General features: G+C 39.1%; 3 protein-coding genes across 7 annotated transcripts in view; 1 reads left to right on the top strand and 2 right to left on the bottom strand.

Annotated features, from left to right (window-relative positions):
- The window catches only part of LOC108094654 (flotillin-2), a 108928-nt gene that overhangs the window by 39221 nt on the left and 42607 nt on the right, over window positions 1–27100 (top strand). The window lies entirely within an intron of this gene.
- Window positions 962–9224, bottom strand: LOC108101678 (glucose dehydrogenase [FAD, quinone]). Its single transcript, XM_017206102.2, has 4 exons — window positions 8790–9224; window positions 3861–4741; window positions 3721–3757; window positions 962–2894 (listed from the first exon to the last, which is right to left on the bottom strand). Exons 2-4 carry the CDS (start codon window positions 4715–4717, stop codon window positions 1167–1169), a joined length of 2622 nt encoding a protein of 873 aa, XP_017061591.1. The 5' UTR covers window positions 4718–4741; window positions 8790–9224; the 3' UTR covers window positions 962–1166.
- Window positions 12730–23827, bottom strand: LOC108101670 (glucose dehydrogenase [FAD, quinone]). Its single transcript, XM_017206094.2, has 4 exons — window positions 23551–23827; window positions 22701–23321; window positions 15158–15408; window positions 12730–14661 (listed from the first exon to the last, which is right to left on the bottom strand). The coding sequence occupies exons 2-4, from the start codon at window positions 23156–23158 to the stop codon at window positions 13226–13228; spliced, it is 2145 nt and encodes a 714-aa protein (XP_017061583.1). The 5' UTR covers window positions 23159–23321; window positions 23551–23827; the 3' UTR covers window positions 12730–13225.

The raw sequence follows: 27100 nt of genomic DNA, 5'->3' as shown, positions 1-27100 counted from the left end.
ATTTCTGGTAACCTTGGCACACTTGAACGCTTCAACGAAAGCGAAAATGAAACTGTTTTTAATGGCACAACACGGAAGCCTGGCTATCAAGCTACGCCCACGGCTAAGAAAATATGAAAAAAAAAATATTGAGAAAAAGAGGGCGGGGGAACACGGAAACTATCAGCATATCATAAATGCAGAGTTTATACTTTTTCAGGGGTCTTTGCGGGGGAATGGTTGATTATACTGACTTTTTTTTTGACATTTGGCTTTAGAAAAGCGGAAGAGCGGGCAGCCCAGAAAAAGCTGGCCAAAAGGGGCGGGTTCAAAATACCGCCCAGCACTTAAGGCAAATCGAAAAGCCAAATTGAAATTGGGAATTTCGTGACTTGACTTTCTCTGGGGTTTCAGTCTTGGCTAAGTGTTAAGAGTGGTTTGTGCATTTGCTTACTTACCGTTCACATATTTTTGGAAAAAACGAACGTTTTTTATTATTATAAAAAAGTATATTGGCAGGGCTTGCATAAAATACACTTTTGTGTACCCTATAAAAAAAATTATATTTTTTACGACACCTCTTTGGCTATTAAAAACAGAAAAATTAAGTGGAAAGAAAAATTGATCTACCAAAGTGTGAAACACACACAAATTTTCATGTAATAATACATGTAAATTTAGGAATCCTTTGTGTATAATGTGTTGATTATGTAGATACAACGAATTTGACAAATCAGGTAGATACAAATCAAGTAGCCGACCCGTATTACGAAGTAAAATTATTCTTAAATGATTTAAATACATTTAATGATGATTAAAACCAATAAAACGATTTCAAACGATTTTTTTAAATAAATTACCACACAATTTGTTATCTGAACACTTTAATAAATGTCCGTCCAACATTAAGGAAATCAAGTAGCCGACATGTACAACTAAATGACCAAAATAAAAAACACTATCATTTTTTTCATAAATACATAAATATTTATTAAAATGCTTGATAAAATATTAAAAAAAATGTATGTGGGAACTCTTAAACTCAACTTAACCGAATAACTAAGCATAAATTAAGCGGCGAAGGCGAAACGAGGAAGTCGATAAAACGAAAATATATAGCGATAATATTACATCAGTTAATCCACATTTGACTAGTAGAAACATAAATTAGCGATAAACATTTGAAGCTAAGATGCCGAATTGCTCGCCCTCCTGGCGCCCCAGTCCTCTTTAATCAAATCGGAGGCCTTTTCCCCAATGGCGATGACCGGGGCATTGGGATTCCCATTAACGATCGTTGGCATAATGCTGGCATCCACAACCCGAACACCGGATACGCCATAAACTCGGAGTCTGGGATCCACAACCGCTGTGACATCCCAGCTTGGACCCATTCGACAAGTTCCCGCCGGATGATAAATCGTAAAAGTGAACTCCTTAATGCAGCACGCCCAGTATTCATCCGATTGGAAAGGCAGATGCCTGCAACCCGGCAGCGGAATATTGTGCAATCGGGAGCCAAAACGCTGGAAGGCCTGCGTATTGGATACGTTTATAGCCAACTTAATGCCCTCGACCAGCACATCGATGTCCTCCTGGTGGGCAAAGTAGTTCGGTATGATCTTCGGCTGCTGCTGTGGATTCCGCGAGTTCAAGCGCACCCATCCAGTGCTTTTGGGGCGCAGAAGCAAAGGCAGTATCGACCAGGTTTCACTGTGCTGCAGCGGCTTGTAAACCGTGTTGTAGAAACCATCTCGCAGATTCAATATCTTGCGAATCTGCTCGCCGCCATCTGAGTTTATGGAACTGGGACAGAAGTGGAACTGGACATCTGGCCAATCGACCGATGGATCCTGATACTTGGTGTTCAAGAAGGCCACGCCTTCTACTCCAGAAAATGTCATGGGACCACGTTCTCTTAAAATGTACTCCATGGAAACTGGGATAGTTTGAAAGCGATTCCGGGTGACGGTAAGTGGAGCATCCACCACGAAGGTTAAACCACCGAGACCCACGTGATCCTGCATGTTATTCCCGACGGGCAGATCGGATATCACCGGGATATTGTGCTCCTGCAGATGTTCCGCTGGTCCAACTCCAGAAAGCATTAGTAACTTCGGGGTATTCAGAGCTCCAGCACTTGCGATAACTTCTCTCCTCACAAAAACCAGGTTCTTGCGACCACCTCTCATGTACTCCACTCCGATGGCCCTCTTTTGCTTGTCGAATATAATCCTGGTGGCTTCGGCATGAAGGAGAACATCTAAGTTTTGACGCTGGCGAACGGGGCGTATGAATGCTTTCCCAGTGGAACATCTCGCTCCACGACGAATTGTGCTTTGTGTGAGCATGAATCCCGTTTGCTGGGCGCCATTTATGTCCCGATTCTCGTAACCCATTTCCATTCCAGCCTGCAGGAAGGCAATTGAGAGGGGAGTTCGCCAGGGAGCCTCCTGAACGGTGAGATAGCCACCAGTTTCATGGTAAGGCGTTTTGGCCAAGTAGGGATTTCGCACATCCTCCGATTTGAGGAAGTACTTCAGCATGCTGTCGTAATCCCAGCCAGGATTGCCCAGCGAGGCCCAGTGGTTGTAGTCGTTCTTGGAGCCGCGAACATAGACCATCGCATTGAGAACCGAACTGCCGCCGAGAACTTTTCCCCTTGGCCAAAAGCAGCGATCGCCCTTCATCGCCTGACAATATTGGCGAGTGGACGAGGGTGTGGTTTGGTACTTCCAGTCCAATTCGGTCAGCTGAAGGTATCCCGCCAGAGCAGGAACATCCGAGATCTCAGTTTCATCGCCACCGGCTTCCAAGAGGAGAACTGTCCAATTGCGCACTTCGCTCAGGCGATTGGCCACCACAGCGCCAGCGGATCCGCCGCCGATCACCACGAAATCATACTGACGACGTATCTGAAAAATAGGGATTTCAAAAGGGATTAGAATCCAATAACAATAGTGACCAATGATAAAGTAATAAATACTATAACTCTTCATCGAATCAGGTTACAAAATATAAATGATTTTGTATTAGAATTTGTAGACACAGAAGTAAAACATTGAAAAGCATAAAGAGTTATAGTTGCAAATTGAACAACAAAGTGAATAAAATAGTAATATTTTACTATAATATATTTTATTGATATGCAGACACAGCAAATAGAAATGCTTTTTTATTGAATACCCGCAGACAAAACAAAAATGGGCAAACAATAAATATATTTACAAAGAAATGGTAGCCAAACAAAATGATAATGATCTATTTAAAACAAAAAACGATAGCGTTTTAAATGATTAACGTGGCATTAGTGCTACTGAAATGTAAACGAAGTGAACATGAACATGAATAATTATTGTAATATGGTTAAAGGGTTTTGGTAATATGCCTTTGAGGTAATAATAATTACAAGCTTAAAATAGAAAACTATAAATCAAAGTGTATTGAATTATATAAGTAAGTTGGTATTTAAATTTAGAAAAGGAAAGCTACAGAGAAGTTGGGAGGTAGATAAAACCATTTTAAATTGGCAAAATGAAACAATATTTAATGGAAACAATTTTATGGGATTTTGGGTGTAGAATTATTGTTACAATGGATTTATATTTAAACTGGGAGATATTTATTTATGCTTTGTAAATTAAATGGGATCAAAGTTTTAGCTCAAAAGTGTTTTTCGCTTTAGATATTCCGTTCTAAAATCTTATAGAAGATATAGTGCGAAAGGGAGACCCAACTTACGACGGTTGGCTCCTGAACCTTGTTCTCGGGATCGACGCTTTGATAGCGATAGAAATTCATTCCGATCGCCAGCAGCGGGATCATGCCAAGCAAAGACGTCATTGTGCCAAACGCCATGTTTCAGTAATTGTCAAATCCACGGATCCTCCTGGCAGTGTTTTCCCGATCCCGAACCAGCAGCGTTGCCCACCGAATTCCTTTGCTTTCCGGCACTTTCCCGGTAACAATGAGCCGGAGCACTCGATGAAAGGGCAGCCGATGAGGCTGTGTTCGTATTAGAGTTCCCGGAGGCAATCGATTCCCCGCCGCTGGCCAAGATCTTTGGAGTGTAGTTGCGAATGCCGCCGGGACGAGCGGATTTGAAGTGCGCCCGTGCCCGCTCGTCCTCCTCCAAGATGTCCAGATACGACTTGATGTACAGGTGGTGGCTCAAGTAGTGCTTCTGCTTGTCCAGCGATCGATTCGATTTGCTCGAGACCAAAGAACTCGGACAGCCGCGACTTGAGCTGCTGCTACTGCGACTGCTGCTGGCACTGCTGCTGACCGCCGATATCGAGGATATGGAACTGCAGTGGCACGACGAGTTATATATCCCGCTATCCGAACTCTGCGAACTGCTCCTTTGCAGATTTAGCTTGGCGTAGTGCGAATCCGTATCCGATTGACTTGTACTCGCTCCACTCACCGGAACTTTACTCCTCTCGTAGGTCTGCTTGCTCAAATTGTACTTGTGTCGCAGTCGATAGTTCTGATTGTTGTTACTGTTCGGATTACTCGGATTATATTCGTTGGTGGTGGTGGAGGAGGAGCTGCTGGAGAGGTGGCTAGCGGGTGTATAGATCGGTTGGTTGTTGTTGTTGCTTGTGTTGTTGATGTTGTTAATGCCGCTGAAGCTCTTTCGCTGCGGCTGTCGTTTGTGGTGGGGCGATTGTTGTTGGTGCTGCTGGTGTTGTTGTTGGTGTGGCTGATTTTGCTGCTGCGATATCTCTTGGCCCATATTTTGACAGAAATATGAACAGAACTGCAAGGCAGAAAAAAATACAAGTTATTAAAAAATCTACAAAATATAAATATCTAATCTATAATATCTTTTTAATGGAGTAAAGAAAATTTCAATTACTTAAATTCTACTTTATCACCTTTATATCCCAGAAAAATAAATAATGTTTAGATTTTAAAAAGTTATGGAAAACTCATTAGGGCGGATCTTTGCATAAAACATATGTTTTATATAAAAATAATTACTAATTTAAATTTTACTGTTTAGTATTAATTGTTTTTATTGAACACAGTTCGTTGACAATTAGTTTAATACCCATATCATTTTGTTCATTAAGTGTAAATCATCAAATCAAATTTAATTGCTTAACAAATTGAATTCGGAATACAAACTGATCGATAGTCATGTAAAAATTTAAGCCTCATTAATTCAAACGGCCACATTTACGACACTATCTCAATAGGTTTTTATAGCAATCATTTTTCGGCTCGGTTCGCAGTACTTCAGTATTTCCCAGCCAAATCCATTGATGGAGCAACCAGCTCTCCATCCATTTCCAGATAACGACAATCGAGCGTGGGAGCGGCGCTATCATTCATCCATTTATGGATGATGGGTAACTGATGAGCATTGTAGCTGCCTCTTTTTGGTCTCTTGTTAACATGTTTGCCATTGTTGCATGACTTGCCAAACGAAAACGAAAACGAATAAAAAGTAACAAAATCCACAACACAACGAAAAAAAAATGAAAAAAACAAAAATAAACTGGCTCGAAAATCAGCAACATGCAAGCATTATTGTCTAGCGGAAGCCGCTATATATGCGTATGTATATCTTACTTAAAGCCTGCAGTTTGGCAATCATTGGCCAACAGATGGCGCTGTCACACGCGCAGCCAAAACAAAAGACTTAGGCAACGAACTTGTTTACACTTTTCGCAAGCAACGAAAAACGAAAAACTACGGCTATAAAACGTTATCAAATCGCACAGAAATTGAATTAAAAAAATATAAATATTCAAATGATGTCAGCTGCATCTCATTAGCCAGCCATTCATTTCTTTTCTCTCTTTTTTCTTCTCATTTCTACACTGTTTTTGTTTTTTCCCCGCCTTGATATTTCTCTATTTTTCTTTCTCTCGCTGGCTTGTTTTTCAAGTTCAATGCCGTTTGGCAGGCGGAAAAAGAAAATGGCAAACCAAAAACAAAAAAATAATAAATCCTCGACATTTATTTTGTCTCTTGTCTCTCGGGAGTCTTGAATGTCTCAATGTCTCGACCAGTAAAATGCAATTTCGTTATTTTGTTTGTCCATTGGCGGCATCGGGCATTAATTGCCGTCCAGCTCCTGTTGTTGTTTTTTATTTTTTATTTATTTATTTTGTTGTTGTTGTTGTTGTTGCTTTGTGTGGTTTTTCCAGTTTTCCCCCCGCGCTCTCGATTTAAAGCGATCCCAGTGAAAGCCAAGCGACATCGAGCTTCCTACATACGGTACTCGTATTTCATGTAATCACTTTTGTATGTAATATTTATTTTATTTTTCCCTTTTTTTTTTTTACTCGTGTTCAGTTTTTTTTTTCTTATATTTTTTGAGGGTACCTCTGTCACAACACTAAAAAACAAAAGTAACTGGAACTGCTCTCGATTAATTAACCGCACCGAAAATAGTTGTCTATTTTTAGCAATGCGCAAAATGCTGTTAACTAAATTGAGATAGATATATGTGCATATAACTATTTTTTGCCTGGAAATTTCGCTTGAGCGATTTGAACGGCTCGACGGTTGCCATGTAACTAACATAAAAAAAAATACAGAAAATACAAAAAACAAACATCATCAGCGGCAGCGGCAGAAATTAAATCCAAAATGCGAGAAATTCATTCACTCAAATCCCCGTTAAAGGCAGACGCAACACTGCCCGCTAATTTATGCAACGCCCTTGGGCGGAGTGACAAAGGAAAACCCTCCAAGATGTATATACTCGTCTATATATATGTTTTTTTTTATTTGACGCAATACTGGGCTAAGTTTTCTCGGGCATTTTTACATCACGTTGATGTCGATTCATCCATTTTATTTCGTTGGCCGAGTCGTCATTATGCAATTCACACATTGTTAGCAACTGGCCGAAGTTTCTGGCTTAGTTTGCTTTTTTTTTTCATCTTTCGGGCCTCAACTGGCTGCCAATTATGATCTGACAGCTTTTAATTATGGCCAGACTTTATGCCCCATAATTGATGACATTTTCACGGATTTATGTGTGCTTGTTTGTTTGTTTCTTCGGTCTGCCCTGCCCTTTGTGGGTCGCATCGCACATAAATTCAGCCCGAAAGTGGTAAGTAATTTCAGCCACTTTACCGCGCCTGAACGCTTTCTCGACAATCGGTCGAGTCACGGTACCGTGACACATTAAAGAAGCTCAACTTGGCTAACAAACTCATACGCGAAAACATAAAAGTTTGAAGGAAACGATCATGGCGCATTTCCGTACTACTACGTGTGCTGCAGTTGCCGGGCGACACCTGAAAATTGACTAATTACATCGTTTACCTCCTTGGAATTAATCAATTGTTGGGGGTTTCAAGGTAGAAAAAGCGTCTTTAATGGTTATTGAAAAATGGGAATAAAGGTGGAGGTAAAAAGTTTAGTCTTTAAGTTATTAAAGATATGTAAATTGTTGTCCTATTATATTTCAATTGCTGATTAAAGTCATTAATTTTTATTTATAAGGTTTATAGAAAGTACGATTTTAATCAAATATGTGTCCTAGATTTAATTAGATTTATTTCACTAACTTTTTTTCAATTCTTGCTTACATCAAAACTCTGATAAACCTTTAGTTTCTTTTATTCCTTTTATATTTTTCAAGGGGTCACAAAAAGTAACTAAAGTCTTATACTAACATAATAATTCTGTACATATAAATTAAAATTCTACCTCTGGTAAAAACAATCTTCGCTTTGCTGATCAACAAGAAATACACGCATTTTTCCTCCCAACAAGAAATTCCTCTATATTTTTATCAGACTTCCTAGGGTATTCCCCATTCGATTCCACTTTTCTCTCTGCCTCCATGAAGCGACCATATGGTTATATAGCAGCACTTTCTTGCTGGCCTGCTTGGCACTTTTAATTGCCCGACTCGTATGCATATGCAGTGCCAGTGGCGATACACGCGCTCCATGATTGCCTCTTTATGGCTGCGACGTGCACAAATTGATAATAATTCGCACAGAGGTGTGAGGCGGTGGATCGCTGGACTGCTGGATCGCCAGATCGCTGGATCGGTGGATCGGTGGAGTAATGCCACCGATTCGGCGGCGGTAGAAAGTGTGAATAGACCACAAACAAATAAAGCAAAATGCAAGGCGTGGATGGGAGGAGTCTTCTCTTACATAAGAATCTGGCCCACAGTACTCGCCTCCTTTTCGTAAATATTTACTATCTTACTTTTTTTTTTTTTTTTTTTACTTTTTGGCGCCCTCTTTTTATTTTTCTGGCTACTTCTTCGTTGAAGGGCCAGAAATTGTAGTTGTTACATAAAATAAAAGTGAAAATGATCGCAGCATTTTGTTGTGTTTGCATGCAAATAGGTGTTAATGTACGAGATAATAATTATTTGTGGGTTTATTAACTGCTGTTGCTGTTCAAGTTGTAAAAGTTTGACTTTGTCCATATTTTGTATTTATTATGATGTATAAAACTGTTATCCACATGAGGAGTTAAAAATAGAAAACAAAATTGTACGTGTTATGATAAGTTTATAAATATAAGTTTATAAACATGTAAAATAAGAAAGCTGTTTTAAAAACATTGTAAATTTACTTAATTAAATTACACCCAGAATAAATGAGTTCCTTAAATTTTAGGAACCTTTTGAACAATATAAGTAATTAGGAAATGATTGTTGTTATGCCGACTTGTAATCAATTTGTATGGTATTTCAAATACCTATAGACTCCATATATCTATGTTGATAGGTAAAGTTTATGCAAAACAGACATGCACTTATTTTAATGCACATTTCCGTAAAGATTTATTGGTCTGCACTTGTGGTTTTTTACACTTGCCTCTCGGTTTTTGTTTTATTTTTGTGGCCGCTGCTCTGCTTCCAGTGCTGCTGTTATAAAGTTGTTGTTGCTGCCGCTGCTGTAGCAGATTATTTATTTATATTTTTCTTATGGTGTGGCGGCTTTAAACTGAACGCGACTGCCTGCCACTTTCCTTTGTCTCACTCACGATTACCATGACTGCTGCTGCCATCTTTCATCTCAAAGCAGCAACAGAAAATGCAACAGTAATAATAATAGAAAAAAAAAAAAAAAAAAAAATAAGGTACAAAGTACGATTGATTGCACTGTAATTTCTTCAAGTGATAATTGTTCACGGCGCTTCTCGTTTCACTCTCGATATTTTCGATATGATTTGGGTTTAATTTCGCCGCTCCCTGCGAAACGCACGCCACGAGCTCGTCTTGTTCAATGAGCAATTCGCCTTTTGCTTTTGGCCACATTGGACGAAGACGGTCAAGACGATGGCAGCATTGGAGCAGCAGCTTTTCGGACGGCCTTCGAAAGCTTTTCCCTCGCAGTGCCAATGATAACAACAATGTCTGTGGAGTCCAAGCGAAACGCAGGCAAACGGTGCGAGCTTCAAGCCCACGGAGAGAGTGAAAAAGATTTGAGAAACATCAGTAAAGCTGCTTACAAAATTGTTACACTCTAAAGAAAATGTAGGGTAATAAAAATGAGTTTTTTACCAGGAAAAAAGGAAATGTTGCTAAGCATTTTAAGCTTAGGATATTTAAGATATTAAGATTTAAGATTTAAGAGAAGAAACAAGCTTTTATGTTTAATCTTTATGGTAACTTTTTTTAATCCAAGTTCAAAGATATTTCTGGTATCTTAACCTACAGAATCTACAGATTCGTACATTTACATACAAGAAGAAAACTTTATTTGAAACTGATTTTTTCCAGTGCATGACCATGAGATGGCTGCACTTTCGATTTCGTTTCCATTTCTTTGGGGCTTCGGCTGTCTTCGGCTTTTGTCATTCAGCTACGTGCTCCATTCAACGTTTGTTACCACGTCGCGAACGCCAGAGCTTTTCGGGATTTCGTAGAAAGAGACGGGGATGGCAATCAGAAAGAGAGCGACACACTTGAGGGGGGAGAAAGAAAAGAGGAAAAGAGAAGTACTGTGAGGCCGGTTTGGAGGCTTTCTTTGGCTGAGCCAAAACTGCTCGAAGCGATCATCGCCAGCGATTTACAAGTCTGGCAATCGACTTACCGTTTTATTATTCATGATTCCCAATCCAAAAGTTAGGCGTTTAACTGGGGTCCAATACCAACAAGGCCATAAAGATCGGGTCCAAAGATGGAGATTTCCGGTTTGTTTACTCGTACTCCAGTCGCTTTTGATCGAAGGGTAAAAGTGCGCGGTACCGAAATCGTTTAGAGTACTTGAGGCTGGGAAATAAATCCGGTATTGCAGTACTGTCAACAATCCACAAAAGTACTAATAATATTTGATATTTTCTCTTATCTTTCACAACACAATATTTTAAAGATCATTTTTTTTTTGGCTTTAATAGTTTTTACCAAGCTGATATTGCTTGTCTTCCTTGTTTTTTATATTGCCTTGTTATAAATATAATTTTTTAATAATTTGCATTTTAATATTGTAGATATTCAATGATACTTACAATACTTTTTAAAGGAAATATTAAAATCAAAGGAATAAACATAAATGGTTTTTTTCTTTGGTTCTGTACCTTTATTAAATTAGCTAGTTTGATAAACGTTTTGTAATGTAACTCATTCGCTTTATGCTTAACTTTTCCCCCAAATCGCCCACCACAACCTACTCGAAATAAATCCATCACATTCGCTTCGTTCATTAGGCGAGTCAAAGAGTTGAACAACTCTGTGAACCCTACGATCTGTGGGGGCACAATCAGGTGCAATTGCCCCCCATTGAACTCTATGCAAATCAGCGACCAAAATAAATTTGTGAGGGGAGAGGGGGAATGATTTTCGCCAGCAGAGCGGCGCAGCTTGTTGTTCCGCTGTGATCGCAAATATATTTCTGCAAGTTGCCGGCTTCCGACAACCAGGCCAAAAGTTAAGGTAAAAACCCAACTTTGAGCTTGACATTGCACTGGAAGAAATTTAATTAAAACTAAAAGGTATTTTTTTACTTCATTAAAAAAATTAAGTTCTTTAACTTATTATCAAGTACCTAAACATATTTTTAAAAATCTTATTGTATTTAAATTTACTCCGAAACCAACCGAATTTATAAGAATAAATAACTACTATAATTTTATTAATATTAATTAATCATTTTTGGTTGGAAGTCTTAACCTTAACTGTCCCGGAAATCTTTACCTGATCTTAAGTGACAAATGTAACCTTGCATAATTTTCTGCAAGTGTTCCACGGGGTGGGGGCAAAAGTGGAGAGTCTTGAAATGGAGCAGCTGGGCCAGGAGCTGATGGAGGGGGATCTGAGGGGGCCGAGAAGCCCCCCGGTTGCTGGCAACTTTCATTTTTGTTCAGATGTCTGCAAAATTTTGGACGGTCATTGCTTTGCAGCATAAATATTTATGCGTTGCACTTGAGAGCGCTGCAATTGGAATTGGGATCGGCCTTTAAAATGGGCTCTTTGCGTTGCACATGGAGATGGAATCTAGCCGGCCATGTGGCTCAGATTTATGGCCGTCTTCCGCGACCCAAGTGTAAGAAAATGGTAGTGGTAACATTAAAACAAAAACAAAAACCAAAAACAATAGTTGGGATCTGTGGCAAAAAACCCGAGGCCTGCGGCAATTAACCAAGCACACCGCCTTGATTTGTTGTGCATTTTGTTAACAAATTATTGGAGCCCGCCAAAATGCATTATTCAATTGGGAATTATTTATTATCCCTCTACGCACCGTTAACTGCTGCGATTTTTAATGTGCACTTAATTGCAATCATCATCGGCTGTAACCGAAGTCGTAAATGAAATTGTAAGCCACTGCAATTAATTTGCCGAAGGGAGATTATTGGATTATGGCATTGGCATTAGCGCGCTTAACCGCATCGAATTGCTAAGATCCGCTGGAAAATATCCGACGTTAAAAATGAGGAACTGCATTGGTTATAGGGTTGCATAATGCTTCCTTGCGCGTTTTTGAGGACTGATATATCCAGTACATGGGTTATGTAATACCACAAAAACATCATCTTCAATATTTATTAACTAACTGTGCATTTTACATAAATTAGTTTTTGAAAAATTTGGAATTTCGAATAAAATAGTTGTTTTGTATATATTTTATCGATCTTTAAAGAATTCAAATCACTTGTTGCACTTTTAATATTTTTAATAATGTATATCTCATTCATATACCTCAATAATATTTGATAAGCCTTACTTTTTAATTTCAAATATAATATTATTAGGAACTGCTCTACATTATCTTGGCCCAATTAAAAGCTTCTCTAAACTTGGCTTGTAAAGGTGGCAGCTTTCCAAAAGCTTCAACAACTTTAAGTCCGTTTTAGCCCAACTTTTGAGATATCTTAAGCTCTCATTTGAAAAATGTTTGCCTACTAATAATCTCGTTTTATATCTTTCATTACAGGTAAGCTTTGCGTAAGCTTTTAATGGTGAATTTCAAACTGTAGGATTATAAAAAATCGTTAGCCGATGTCAAACTGTGAGTAAATCGGGATAAACTATACATTTTAAGCACTTACTTATCAGTGTTTATATCTAAAGCTTTTGATCGGTTAATAATTTTAATAAATTAATTATTTTACAACTATAAGCGAAAAGTATTTAAGTGTGTAACTTTCCCAAGCGCAAAATAAAATTAATCCTTTAAGTCAACCAGATAATGGAATCATAATCCTCTTGATGTTTAAAAAAGTTGTAATTGTATTCAATTTTTTATCAGAGTTTCTTTGAATTACGATGTGCAAATCAAAATCAACAGAGGTTCAATAAACATACACACGAGCTAATATTTGTCGTTATTCGATTTATTGAGTTCGTTTACATTTAAGAACTAATCAAACATTTGCATCGTAATCGTAATCTTCGACTTATGGACTAATTGAGGTACTCCAAGTGTACGCGGCGTCAAACAAACAATTAAAGTAAAGTCAAAAAAATACACATTTGGATTAGACACACACAAACAGACGAGCGATATTTAAAAAAAATGTAAGAATTAGCATAAATGACTCGATATTTACATGAAGCGCTTAAGTGACTAAGGTCATGGGTGGAGGGGTCAGGGGTTTTGTTTAGGAGATAATATCTACTCGTAAAATATATTTTTTGTTTGTTTTTTGTCTGAAGAGTGCAAGACATTAGGAATAAGAAGCAAGTAAAGCTTAATAAATTAAATTTATTTCGAAGGCGGAAACTTGTGCTAACCCCCCAGTGAAACACAGACCCCCATTTGACCCCTCGCTGACCCCCTAGAACAAATAACCCCCCTCGTATAAATCACTATGACCTTGGCAGAGGCCATTGAAGCACTGGTGATATTCCAACATCCGCATTTTCACTGAATGTTTCCGTGGCGTTTAACGATCTTCTACTACGCCACTGGGTTCGAGGTGGCGGGGGGTTTGCACCCTGACCTTGACCTCCGCCCGCCGAAGGTCCCGTCGTTGGGGTCAACCAGAGTTGCTTGATCATGTCGGCACCCTTTTCCCCAATCATCACGACGGGTGCGTGGATATTGCCATTCGTAATCGCCGGCATAATGCTGGCATCGATGACCCTCAAACCGGGAATGCCATAAACCCTCAGCTGGGGATCCACCACAGCCCAGGGATCCGAAGGTGGACCCATCTTGGCCGTGCCACTCATGTGGTAAATCGTCATCGTATACTGCCTAATGAAGCAGTTCCAATACTCATCGGTAAACAGAGTCAGGTGCTTGCAATTCGGCAAAGGTTTGCTCCAGAATCTCGCGCCAAATCTCTTCATCGCCTCAGTTTCTCCCATGGCCACCGCCGCCTTGACGCCCTCCCTCAAAACATTCACATCATCCGGATGCGTGAGGTAGTTGTGATATAGCAGTGGATATCTCAGGGGATTCTTCGAAGCCAACTTAATGTAACCCCTGCTTTTGGGTCTCAGCATCATGGGAAACACCCCGAAGACATCGCGATTGTTCACCTCGCCGAAAACCTCCTGATAAAATTCATCGGTTAGTCCATGGGCGGTCTTCACCTGACTGCCGCCATCGGACATCACCGATGCCGAGGTCATCATGAAGTTCATATCGGGCCAATCATCACTGGCATTCGCATACTTTGTATTAATGAAAGCCACCGCCTCCAAACCAATGCTGGAGGTCAAGGGTCCATCCTCGGTGATGGCATATCGCAGAGCTGTATTTATATTCACCATCCTCTTCATCACAATCGAAATGGGATAGTCGATGAGAAAGGCTATTCCGCCCACGGCAATGTGATCCTGTAGATTCTGTCCAACTCCGGGAAGATGTTGCACCAACGGGATGCCCACTCTGGCCAACTCCTCACCATGTCCGATGCCCGAGAGCATCATTAGATGGGGTGATCCGATGGCACCCGCCGATAGGATCACCTCCCTGGTGGCGTAGACATTTTGCAACCTTCCGTCGCGGATAAACTGAACCCCCGTCGCTCGTTTTGTGTGGGGATCGGTTAGGACCTTGGTCACATGCGAAAATAAAGCCACGTGGAGATTGGATCTCAGGCGAGCTGGTCGCAGAAATGACTTGGCCGTCGAGCTGCGGGAACCGCGTCGCATGTTGAACTGGTAGAAACCGAAGCCCGTCTGCTGTTCTCCATTCACGTCCACAATGTCGTAGCCCATTTCCTCGCCAGCTTGAAGGAAAGCCGGTCCAATTGGTGTGTTGTAGGGGGAATCCTGCACCGTCCAAAGGCCACCTGGAAATCAGATTTATATTACATTATTATGCATTACAAAAAATTAAAAGATTTATTCGATGTGCAGATCAAAATGTCTTATTAGCCTTTGTAAAAAATTTAGGAAAACATTTATCCGAACTAAATTTCTAAATTTATTTATCAGTAAAATTTAAAAACCACAAATCATTTGCTTAACAAGCTTTTTTAATGTTCTCGCTTTCCCACAAATTTCTATCTCACTTGAAATTCACTTTAGAAATTAAAAAGTTGGTGCTACTGCTTTCGAAAAAAAAGAAAGATTTATGGCCACTGTGATTTATTTATGGTGTTGCAAAGACTATTCAGAAGACATTTAAAGTTGTTCAAAGAGAAAAGATTTGTGGCAACAACTTGCTAAAAGTTTATACTAAATTAAAAGAATTTTGAGGTTTTCAAGAATTTGTGTTATAAACATTAAAGATTTTTTGTTGCTAATAAAACATTTAATGATCTTTTTTGATATCCAAAGACTAACCTGTTCCATGGTAGCGCTTGTTCCTGGCCAAGTAGGGATTCCTCTGATCCTCAGACTTCCTGAAATAGGGAAGGATCTCCTCGTAGGACCATCCTGGATTTCCAAAGTCAGCCCATTGATCGAAATCCCTTTTATTTCCCCGGATATAGAGCATGGTGTTCAGCACGGAACTGCCGCCCAAAACCTTTCCTCTGGTCCAACAGCATCGCTTGTCCTTCATCGCCTGACAGGCAGTTGGTTGTGGTTGAGTGCTATAAAACAGACATATAAATACAATATATAATGTAAAACAAATCAAACAAATTTATAGTGAGTGCAACTGGGGAGAAATCATAAAAACTAAGCTCCCAACTCGTTTGTAGATACAAAAATAAAGGTGTAGTAGCCACAAAGATTACGACTGGGAGAAAACAATTAGCGAATCTAAGCCCAAACAAGCAGTGAAAGAGATAACCGATAATTTTTGTGGCCAAGTAAACAAAGCGACAATGAAAGCGCATTAGTCAAGATGCCACGCCCACTCCCCCGAAAAAGCCAAATTGCCCAGTGGCCAACTTAATTACAACACAAAAAAAGTCGGTGTTAAACGCCCATTACGCCAAGCCAAGGAAAAAAAAAAACCAAAAATCCATGAGGCAATGAACCAGACGGCCTCCCCTTCGTACTTTTGCCCTTTAAATAGTTTTATGGTATCCGTGAGCACGAGTATCTGTGAGTGCAAGTATCTGTGAGTACGAGTATATGTATCCCCGAGTGGCATTTAAAGTTTGGCTTATTTTGTGGTGGCTTTGAAAAATTGCAGACACGTTGCTCAAGCAAAAATATGAAAATATATTAAAAAATAAAAGAAAAAAATGTATAAATAAATTGCCTGATATAATAATAAAAGATTAATAAAGGTATTAATACCGTTATCAATATTATTTATTATTATATTTACACCTCTTTATATTTATTGTAAATAAATAAGGTAAGGGTCAATAAACCAAAGAGGAAGTTAAGTATTGCAAGTTTTTCTAACAATTGATAACTGCATACAAAAAAGTAAGAGAAAAAGAAAAATGAAAAGGCAAACAAAATTCGCACAGAGAAAAACACGATAATTTGCGCCCAGCAATTTCAAGCTCCACCAATTAGCGGATATCCCAGTCTTAGTTACGCATTTGTTAAGATAATAATCTGCTCCCAACGTTCCCAGCATTAGCAAAATATTTCCTTGCCGTGAGAGCAACCAATAAGCCAACGGGCAAATTGGCCAACAAAACGATTTGACAACTCTGGTGTTTTCACTTTGCTCCCGTTCCGAAACCGCGAAACTGAAAACGAAATTCCACATCTTCTGGGTGCCCATTAAGTTTGCTGCTAAACACATAGGAAGACTTTTTAATCGTTAATGAAAATATAAATTACCAGTGACAGGCAACAATCAAGCGACAACTTAACCAACCACATTCGGCTGAGAAAGGCACGACGAAAACAAACGGAAATCAAATGTCAGTTGCGGAAAACTTGGTCAGCAATGATTTTACTTTGGCTAACATGGCGAGCGGTGGAGAGAAAAAGCGTGCCAAAGCCAAAGAAACAAGTGTAAAGCTTAAGGAAAAATAATAACGAAATTAATAATGCCCTTTGAGACATAAAAAGAAAAAAATTAAGATATTGTAGGGTTGTAGCAATGGTTAAGATTATTATATATTATGGAAAAATAATCAATGGCTTAACAAAAGAATAATAAAAAGTAGAATAGCCGTATACAATATTTTATGGCAGTAAATATATTACATAATATATATTTTTAAAGGAGCCATTACCCAAAACATCACATTTTTCCTAAACATATGCTGCTTTAATTATGAATTAGGCAACCCTGGGTTACAAAATATCTTTAATAACTCGAAATCTTAATCTCTAACCGTAATTGCTATACCCCCTGCAAGAGTATAGTGAAGATGTCAGTCAATTTCAGCTGATGGTTTAGTGCTCAACTTGAGGCGCTCCACGGTCCATCATCCGCTTGTCTCGACTGCATTTGCATCTTTTGCGATTAGGTTGTCACACCTGTCCCTCCCTTTATTTTCCCGCCCTCAGGCGTGGGTTTTGGGGTAAAGATGGGTTTTGGGGTAATTAGCATACGACATGCACTCAAATCAAATTTGTGATTTATGCTGCCCAGATATCGGTGATGGATATTTTCCATCGCTCTAACCCTTGACGAGCCATCAATATCGATTCGCGCCACTGTAACCGCATATGTGCGGCACATTGTTTGGCATACTGACTTATTGGCTACGTGCTCCGGCCATTTCTCACAGATATACAGGTGCAAACACACACCGCACACCGCTTATGGGCGAGAAAATGGAGAAGAAAACTTTCGCCTCGACTTCCATCTGGCTGGAAGAGAGAGACGCCCAACTGACGCAATTTGTTTGCTTTTTATTAGCCATTTAGGAGTTAACTAACATAAACGCGGCAAATTAATATTAACTCATTTCGCTTGCTTCACTTGACTTCTTGTGTGCCCGTAAATCTCTCTTTAGTGACAATTATTGAAATTGTGGGAAACAAATAGTTCTAGTCTATTATAAATATAATTAGATATTACACTTTATTAAACAAGTTTAATTTGGGTAAAAACAAATCAAGTCTTTATCTTGAAATGCTTTTAATTATAATTTTCTTATATAAAAGAGGACTAAAAATAGATTAATGGCATAATTCTGAAAATTCATTCGGTGAAACAGATAAAGTTTAGAGATCTTATAACTATTTAATCTGTTATTGTTTTTAGCAAATCTAAAACAGAGGGATTTCAAACATGCATTAGGGACAACAACAACAATCATAATTGCCGCTTATGAAATGAATATGCATGCCGAAAATTCGAGTTGATTGCATTATTTTCGTAATTGTTTAATGCTCGTTAACCGAAAGTTGGTTAAGGCCTCGTCGAAGTTCCCCAACCCACGAAACCCCCCAAAAAAAGGGAAAAAGCATTCGGATGGAACAGCTGTCGATTGCCATATAAAATCACTTAGCGGACGCATTAAGCTGTAAAATGGCAACAATTCAGAGCGATTTATTAATGGAAAGATTTATGGATGGATTAATTGCTAAATAAAATGTGGGAAAAATTGAAGAGGAGAAACCTGAGTACCAAAATTTAAATCACAATATCTAAAGAACAAATCCTAGAGGATTACATCTTAAATTTTCATTGAATAATCTTGCAACACTTTCTTTATATCACAATAGTTCCCATTTATTTTCCACTTTACATAATCTTTGGACTCATTAATCCATGGGTGTTAATTAGATTAACAGCATATATTTGTGATCCGTCTGGTGTCGTAACAAATTTCATACTTTCGATTGGGCAAAAACAAATAAACATCCAATAACCATATCAACATTAAGTGTTATCGGGGGGTTCTGCTTTTTGGGCTTGCATATGGTGTTCAGTTGTCTTTTTTATGGCCCGATTGACACAAATCGCGGTATGACGAGCCATCGAAGCCTGTCCATTTAACCGGCTCACGTAGCCACTCTCCTCTTCGCCGGTCAATTGTGGCCGCCAGTTGGTTTTTGGCTCTCGGCTTTTGGCCATTCGCGATCGCCGATTGGCAACCGACTGAGAGCCAGGCCAACAACACTCAGCTACTCGGGTGCAATTGGCAAGTATCAGCGCCGTTTCTTTTCATTTCGCCTCGTTTTGTGCCATTTCCATGGCGGCGCCAAACTTGTAGACCTGCAAACCCGCAGACCGCCTAACCCACTTTATCACACCGCTCGGAGTCACTCAGATGCGATCCGGTTTGGGTTGGGAAACCCAACTGGACCGGCGTAGGATATCCCCATCTCAGAATCCACACTTCTAAAATATCAGAATTTATGGTCAAACAATCCTTTCCAACATTTTAAATATCTATAAATATATATATTGTAACTAAAAAGCATTAAAAACAATTTAAATAGTATGGTATTATATATGTTATAAACTAAAAAGTTTACAAGACCTATGCAAACTGGAAATCCTTTTATAATTTTTCATTGAAATATATTTTATTTAAAGGCATTGAAAGTACTTTACTATCTCATTGTATAATCCCATTTACGAAACCCACTTTCTCCCAGTGTAGTTGCTTCATGATCGCTGCCCAAATTGATATCCGCTTGCAGCTTGCATTCACAATGCGAACCCGAATCCGTCATGGGCGTGTCTCCACTGTGGATGCCAAAATATTTCTGGCATCAACGAACGCGAGGAGGGGAATTTAATGATGCGGATAAGGCTGGGGGTCATCCGCCAACTCATCTTGCATAATCCCCAAGTGGAATGCACAACAGACAAGTTGATTTTTCTCTATTTCTCTGGGGTTAACCAGTCAGGTTATTTATTTGCCTAGGTCCCACATTTATTCCACCAGCTGGTGTTTTTTTTTACCCTACAGAACCGCTGTTGGTTTTAGCCGGCATCTACTGTTGTCTACTGCGAATTTGAATACTTTCAAATGGCTTGCAACGATCGTTGCACACGAGTTTATGAATTATGAAATATTTGGCGGCACGTCGTTAACTTAAAGGCATTTATCCTGTAATCGCACACGAAGGTGATTGCAAGCGGTATGGTTTATTATCAGTGCTGAATGAGTTTTATTGCTAGCATGCCTTCAATATATTTCTTACAAAATGTTATGGTGTTTTATAAACTACACGGAGTCCGTTTTATAATAAAAAATTTTGCATACATTTTCCAAAACACATTATGCATCATTATAAAAATAATATCATTAATCATTTTAAATTTGCTGATACCCCTAAGATTTAAATAGCATTAACCTCCTGATGTGATTGTATTAAATTTTTAAATGATTTTCATAGCCGGTCTTTTAAAAATTACCCATTTCTAACCATATATTCCCCACGACCTTGAACCTCACGAAATTGACACTGAACCCCAAAAGATACAAATCCGATGCCACCAATCTTCCGACTTTCTCAGGCGGGTGAAACTTTTTCGCCCATGAGTGAGTCAATCAAGATGGTTGGCGATGATTGACGTGTGAGTGATTGCCGCCGAGTCTCCTATTCTTTTTTTCCAAGTCAGTTTCAATTTCGTTGCAGTCTGTTGACTGAATTTCCCGTTGCTTGTAAAGCGGTTTTCGAGTGTCGATTTGTTGTACACATTGCACCCAAAACAAACACTCAAGACTCACTCTTTTTCATTCACTTTGTGTATCTCTCTCTCTCACACACTTGGGATCCAGCTGACTGGAGGCACGAGATACAAATACTAAGATACAAAAATGCAGATACTGCTACCGACTCTCCCGAGTTTGCCAATGATGCAATGATTCAGAAACACACTCGATTATATTGCCACACAAGCTGCACTTAATTTTGGTTTTTGTTTTTTTTATGCACTGAACGATCGGAAAATTTAAAGAATCATTAATTTAGGTAAAAGTCTAATGAATTATCAGAAAATTGTGATGTAATAAAATCAAAACTGTTTCTAAATTTTTTAAAATAAAGTACTACAAAATTCATTCATTATAAAATATAGAAAGATTTTTTTTTCTGTGTGCCTATTGTACACCTTTCCACCTTATGCTTTATTTCGCATGCACTTTAGCCATGGATTGCATTCAATTACGCAAAATAAGATTGAATGGAATTGAATGGGAATCGGAATAGAAATGGAAATAAAAAAAGCAAAAGGAAAGGAAATAATTCCAATGGAAGTGGAAGTAGCAAGGGAATTGGAATGGGAATACTAATGAGTGTGGAATTCTGAAAGTGAAACTCCGAGTTGAAACGAAGAAGACCCATAGAGAAAACCAAAAATCGCCGCTAGGCCTATGGATCCATAGACCCAACCCAAACCCAGCCCCTTGTCACATTAAACAGTTAAATGGATTACGGTATTGGTAACACGCTCTAACAAAATTCGGAAAAAAACGCCAATGCTCATGAATAATTAAGCAGTGGTTCGAGTTGTTAATTTGAAACTACGTCCACATGTGGATGTTGATCATCAGCTGTTATTAATGAAATGCCGAGAGATAGAAAACGATCTGAATGAAACGAGTAACCCTTCCCGAAAAAAAAATATATATATGTAGAGCTTCGGGGCAGGTCTTTCTAACGGTAGCCCGTTCTAATTCCAATTAGTCCCAGAAGCAGTGATCATTATCCATTCAGTGGTTGTAACCCGAATATTTGTTCATTTAATGGAGGCTCAAGCCTCCACAAAAAGACGCTCTTAATTGTTTTTTGAAAGCGACACACACACAAAAGGGGAAGATGATCATCCATCGAGTTGAACTGGTAAATGGTAATGGTTTACGTTTGTCTCAATCCAATCGGAACATTCTGGCTGCAGGTGAATGGAGGAAAGTCGGCCGGGGAAAAGTGAAAGATGCGAGAAATGGGAACACTCAAGAGCAGAGTGGCCACAAATCAAGATAAACGAAATGAAAACTGTCGTAAAGTAATTGGTGTTAACAGAGTCATATAAAAAAGGAGTATATATCATTACAAATATATTCTTTTTTTTGGGGATTCAAATAAATAAAATGTTTAAAAGCGATTTGAATTGTCGTAGAAGTCAGTTCGTTTTCCCTTTCATTTGGCGAGTGCTGAAATCGTTTTGCTGTTTGCGTGTGAAGAGAGCTGGCAAATAGTCCAAAAATTGGCAGGCGGTTGCTAACTAAACGAATCTGGCCTTTGGCACCATCATCATTATAATCATGATCATCATCACTGTCTCTACTTCGCCAAACCCGAACCCCGGCCAAGTTGAGTTGTCTTGGTCTATTCCGAATGCTAATGATGGCCCCAACTCATCGATGGCTCACCCGGCGGGATTTGCATATGCCAGAATTCGGTGTTTATTGTCTGGTACCAGCTTTTTTGTAAAAAAGCAAGTCATTATACTTTAGCCGGTGCACGTTGGTCGAAAAAGGGCGCAAACAGAAAAGCAAACCGGGCCACTGCTAAGGCCAACTCTTTGACCCCTCCCAAAATCATTATGACCCACCAAATGTTAGGTACTTTGTAAATCAAGTGAGTGGGGATAAAGGCCGAAATATTGTTAAGTGGCAAGCTGTTAAAATTAATGTTTAAATAGTTTTGAAAAGTACAAATAATTAAAAATTATTTGCAATGCAACCACCTTTGAAATCAAGTCCTTTGACATTAACTAAAGTCAATAAAACTTTTTTTAATGGTACTGTTTTTGACTGTTTTTGATTGTTTTGTTTATCGTCTCAGATAAATGCTTGATGATAAGCATTAAAAACTCTATTTAAACTTAAACATTTAAAGCCTCAAATTTTTTTACTTTCGGAGTTTGAACTAAAATGTCTTATTTGCCGTTCAATAACCTTACATTTAAATTTCTTTACTGGTACGATGTTAATTTGAATATCGTTGAGTTCAGAATTTTATCAAAACTTCCAAGAAATCTCTCCATATACCCAAAATTATTGGCGTGGAATTTCACCAGAGTTCCAAAGAGTTCAAAGCGAAGTTGACTCACCGATATTTCCAGTCCATTTTGCTTTTATGCAAATAGAGCGACAGCAGTGGAACATCCGAGATTTCCGTCTCATGACCTCCCGCTTCCAGGAGCAGGATCTTCCAGTGTGGAATCTCCGAGAGTCTGGAGGCCAGAACAGTGCCAGCCGAACCTCCACCGATGATGATGAAGTCGTAGGCAAGGTCCACTTGCTGGACATTAAAGGGTCGATTCTCCGGATCGAAGAGATCGTAATTATAGTAGGCTATGGCCGCTATCAGGAAGGGCAGGATGGTCAGCTTGCCGACGCCGATCACAGCGGTGGCCAGCTTGATAGCACCGGCGATGGCCAAACCCAGTTTGGAGGCACCTGCCGCTGCCACGCCCGCTGCCGCTGCCGCCTTGGAGGCGGCACTCGCCTTGAAGAGCAGTCCGCCCACGGAAACCGCGGCGGCGCCAAGAGCGGGAACTACAACCATGATTTTGGGATAGGTTTACTTTTGGATTTGGGAAAGGATTCCCTTTCTTTTAATATCTTTGGGCGGTCCTTAGCGTTTTTGTTTCCAATTTGCCGCTGTCACTGCATTTCATTGAGTTATTCGGGCACTTTTATTCGATTTTGGCATTCACTATTTACGCACACTGGGAAAAAAACATAAAAATATGGTCAGTTCGTGGTATTCTGGATAAAATTAAAAAGAATTTTGAAGAGATATGTAATCTTGCAAACTTTTAAAAAATGTGTACTAAATGTTTTAAGGTTTCCAAATTGTTTTAAGGAAGTTGAACTGGATTTTTTAATATATTCAAAATAAGCAGATTTCCCAGTGAAAGAAAACACATTGATATGAGGAACAGATGAATTGTTGACCGATTATGGTGATATTTTCTCTCTGTGCCGACGACACGTTCGCATTCACAGTCACTTGCCTTTCTGCACTTTCATTTAGGCCTCGAAAACACATTGAGTAAACAGAAACAAAAATAAATAAATTTGAATAGAAGTAGTTGGACGCGCGCGTTTTGGAATCGGGTATCTCGTGTAAAATGGGTAATGGATAATCGGTAATCAGTTAACCGGTTCACTGGTAATACGCCTCGCCAGCCCGTTTCGTTTTAGGCCATCCGCCTCGCTTGGCAGTCGCTGCGTTTCTGAGCCACAAAATCCGTTGGCCTGCGACGTTTTGTCTCCGCCGCTGCAACGTCGGCAGAGGCGGTAGCCACGGCAGAGGACGCCGGCGTCGTGGCTTCAAAACAGTTGCGCATGCGCACGTTTTTTCTCAGCAAATCCAACTGCACTCTCAGTTGTTCAATAGAAAAAACATTGGCACATCAATTTAATTGAATTCAAATTGATAATATTCGCCACTTTGTATATCCTAGTGGCACAACAAATATTATTCAATACGGATACAAAATATGTATATTACTCTCAAATTTTTTAAACGGTTACTCATAATTTAAAATATTTGACTTTCTTTCATTTTAAGTGAATGTTTTTAAATTATTAATCAAAACCAATTAAAACATTGAACCTCAAAATAAGATCGAACTTTTCAAAATTATTTACCATTTGGCGCTCCTTTTTCCACTCGTGCTCTTTCTGCTCCGTTTTGCGGTTGCGCCTGTGCTCATTTTGCAATGTGAAACGGTTACCGTTTCGCGATCCTCTCCTTCGCACTCTCCCACACATGAACAACAACAAAGAAGCAATGCGGTTGCGGTTGATGGCTGATGCTGTACATTGCAAAACGGTTACATATAACCGATTGCAACTCCTGCCTCTCGCTCTCACCTTTACCATATGTGACATTTGCGGCTTTTCCCTCGGCACCTCCTTTTCCTCTTCTTCTTTGCCTTCTTCTTTTTCGAATTTCCTTGCAGACAGCAGACGACCTTCATGCTCACTTTACGGTTATGTGCACTTCTCTCCGCGGACGATGGGCTTCATTTTGAGTTGGAATTTCGGTTCCAGAGCGAGTTGCTTTGCAGTTGTGTAGTGGAATTGTGGAATTGCGCACGTAAGCCATACAAGCGAAGACGTTCATAAGATGAACAGTAGAGCTTCGATGTGTGTCCTATCAATGAAATTCAATTTCAAATGTTTGGAGGTATGAAAACCATCAGAAACTTAAAAAAAGTCTTATGAGCATAAAAAATGGTACATATTTCAAAACATAAAAAAAGCTTTGTTTTGATATTCAATTTAAAATTGTGATCCATTTACAGATCGGATGAAAATTGTGAAAGTTATTGAAACTTGGTAAAATCGAATTTTAAAATACGGTGACATTTATTTATACCACTTAAAAAGTCATTACTGTACACCATCATCGACTTAAACTTCGACATGGAATAACAGCTGGCAGAAGAACCGCAATTAATTGACCAGTTTTTGGCATTGAAGAAGCCGAAGAGTTCAATAAAGATGTGGAGATCAAAGTGAAATTCGTGGCGTTTACTTGTCGGTTGATTGTTTTTATTGTTCAACCGGTTTTTTTTCGAGGGGAGTGTGTGTGTTCGCCAATTGACAAACCACAACACGAATTTGCCAAGTAATTGTCATTATATTACATTACACACCTGATGCCGAACGGATATCCAACGCAACTAGTTTGTTGTATCGATGGAACTACCGAAATTGCTCCCATTTCTGCCTATGGGGTGATATATTGATGGAGGTCCCCGAAACACCGAAGTTGTTTGCATTTCTGACAATTTCCTGGTTGCATTGCTACACAATCTGATAACCGGAAAGGATTATGACGAAATGGAAATTCATTTCAAAGAAAACTCCAATTTAATAAATTGTAATGAAGTTTCAATTACTTACAATATCTTAAATACGGTAGGAAATGGGAAATAGGAGATTAGGAGACTTAATTTCTGTTCAATGATAAACAATTTATGAATAAATGGAAACCAAAGTCGAAACATAATAAATAGTGAAGATGGATATCAAGAATAAGCTGCGTAATAAATGTACCACAGTGCGTATGAGTAATAAATGTACCACAGTGCGTATGAGTAATAAATAGACCACAGTGCGTATGAGTAATAATTTCTACACATTTTTTTTTTTAGTAGGTAAAAATTTTCACAGACATTCTTTTGGAAGGTCATCTTATATTCACTGATATCTTTGGTCAGTTATCTTGGGTTGACAAAACTTTAGTGTTTGCTGAAACATTTCCCAATCGTTCAGTCCATGAGACTAAAAAGTTTAAGCACTTCCACCTGCAAAGGAATGACGAAAGTCGCACACAGTATAATGTCTGCAAATTAATGGGGCCACGATGTGACGATCGTTTGATATATCACCATCTAATGGGGCAAGGTCAGCCCAAGCGATTTAAGCCGAGTTTTCCATGCGAATGTCGAGGAAACTTCGCTGCCCCCCACTAAACAAATAAAACTTGACAATAAAAGCACAAATAAACTTGTCAAACTTTTTGCGATGAGTTGTGCGTCTTCTTGACTGCTTTTGTTTTGGTTTCTTCTTCAGTTATTTTTTCAGTTTTTTGTCTAACTGCGAGTGTTAGGGCCTTCATTGGTCAAGGGCTATACTTCAGTGGGTAAGTAGAGTGACCTTAACTGGAAGGAAGGCCCTTAGATGAATCTTGTGAACATGTATCTCTAATTTGTTGGCAACTTTGTTTGCGGGTTGACAGTCCAAGGATATTAAAACCTGAAGGCTTCGATGTTGTATAACGTTTAGAGATAATATTTTTTTTTAATTTTTATCCAGTTAAACTTTTACTGAAACAAAAAACTCTCTAATAACTCGCTAATGCATCATAATGGTCCAAAACACTTTCGGTTCCCAGGCTTCTGTGCATATTTAATCAACTATTTCCGCTACAATAACAATTACAATTACAATTACAACTGGTGTTACCATAGGGGTTCACACACGGCAAAACTAGCGTCACGCCGTACAATTTCCGGCACTTACCGGTCGCTCTTTTCAAGTACTACTATATGCGCCCATGGTTAGACGCAATATTTCTTTTGGGCCAATTGCCCAATCAACAAACAAATTTTGCTCGAGGGCAATTAAAAGTGAAAATAGAAGAGGCCTCAAAATAAAAAAAAATAAATAAAAAAATCAACTAAAGTTGGGCAAAACGAAGAGGCGCCGCCAACGCCTCCCCTTTCTCTTGGTTAACCTCCTCCAGAAGAAAGCTCTCGGTGAGGTGACATAACAATTAGGCCCCAGCCATGGTTTTATCTTTTCGCTGAGTCATCCGCATCGGTATCTCCAGTTTTTGGGCACTGAAAATGAACTTCATTAAACGACAAATGCAAGAAACGAAGTAATGGCAGCAAGTGCCTCGCGTACTCTTAACTTCCATAGAGATGATTTCGTGACTCTGGAAGTGGGGAATTACCTGGGATTTTATTTGATTTTACTACTAAAT

Source organism: Drosophila ficusphila, unplaced genomic scaffold (assembly GCF_018152265.1).
Source record: "Drosophila ficusphila isolate 14025-0441.05 unplaced genomic scaffold, ASM1815226v1 contig_198, whole genome shotgun sequence".
Lineage (NCBI taxonomy): Eukaryota > Metazoa > Arthropoda > Insecta > Diptera > Drosophilidae > Drosophila > Drosophila ficusphila.
The sequence above is the reverse complement of the archived record's forward strand: the minus strand, read 5'-3'. Positions and strand labels throughout refer to the sequence as shown.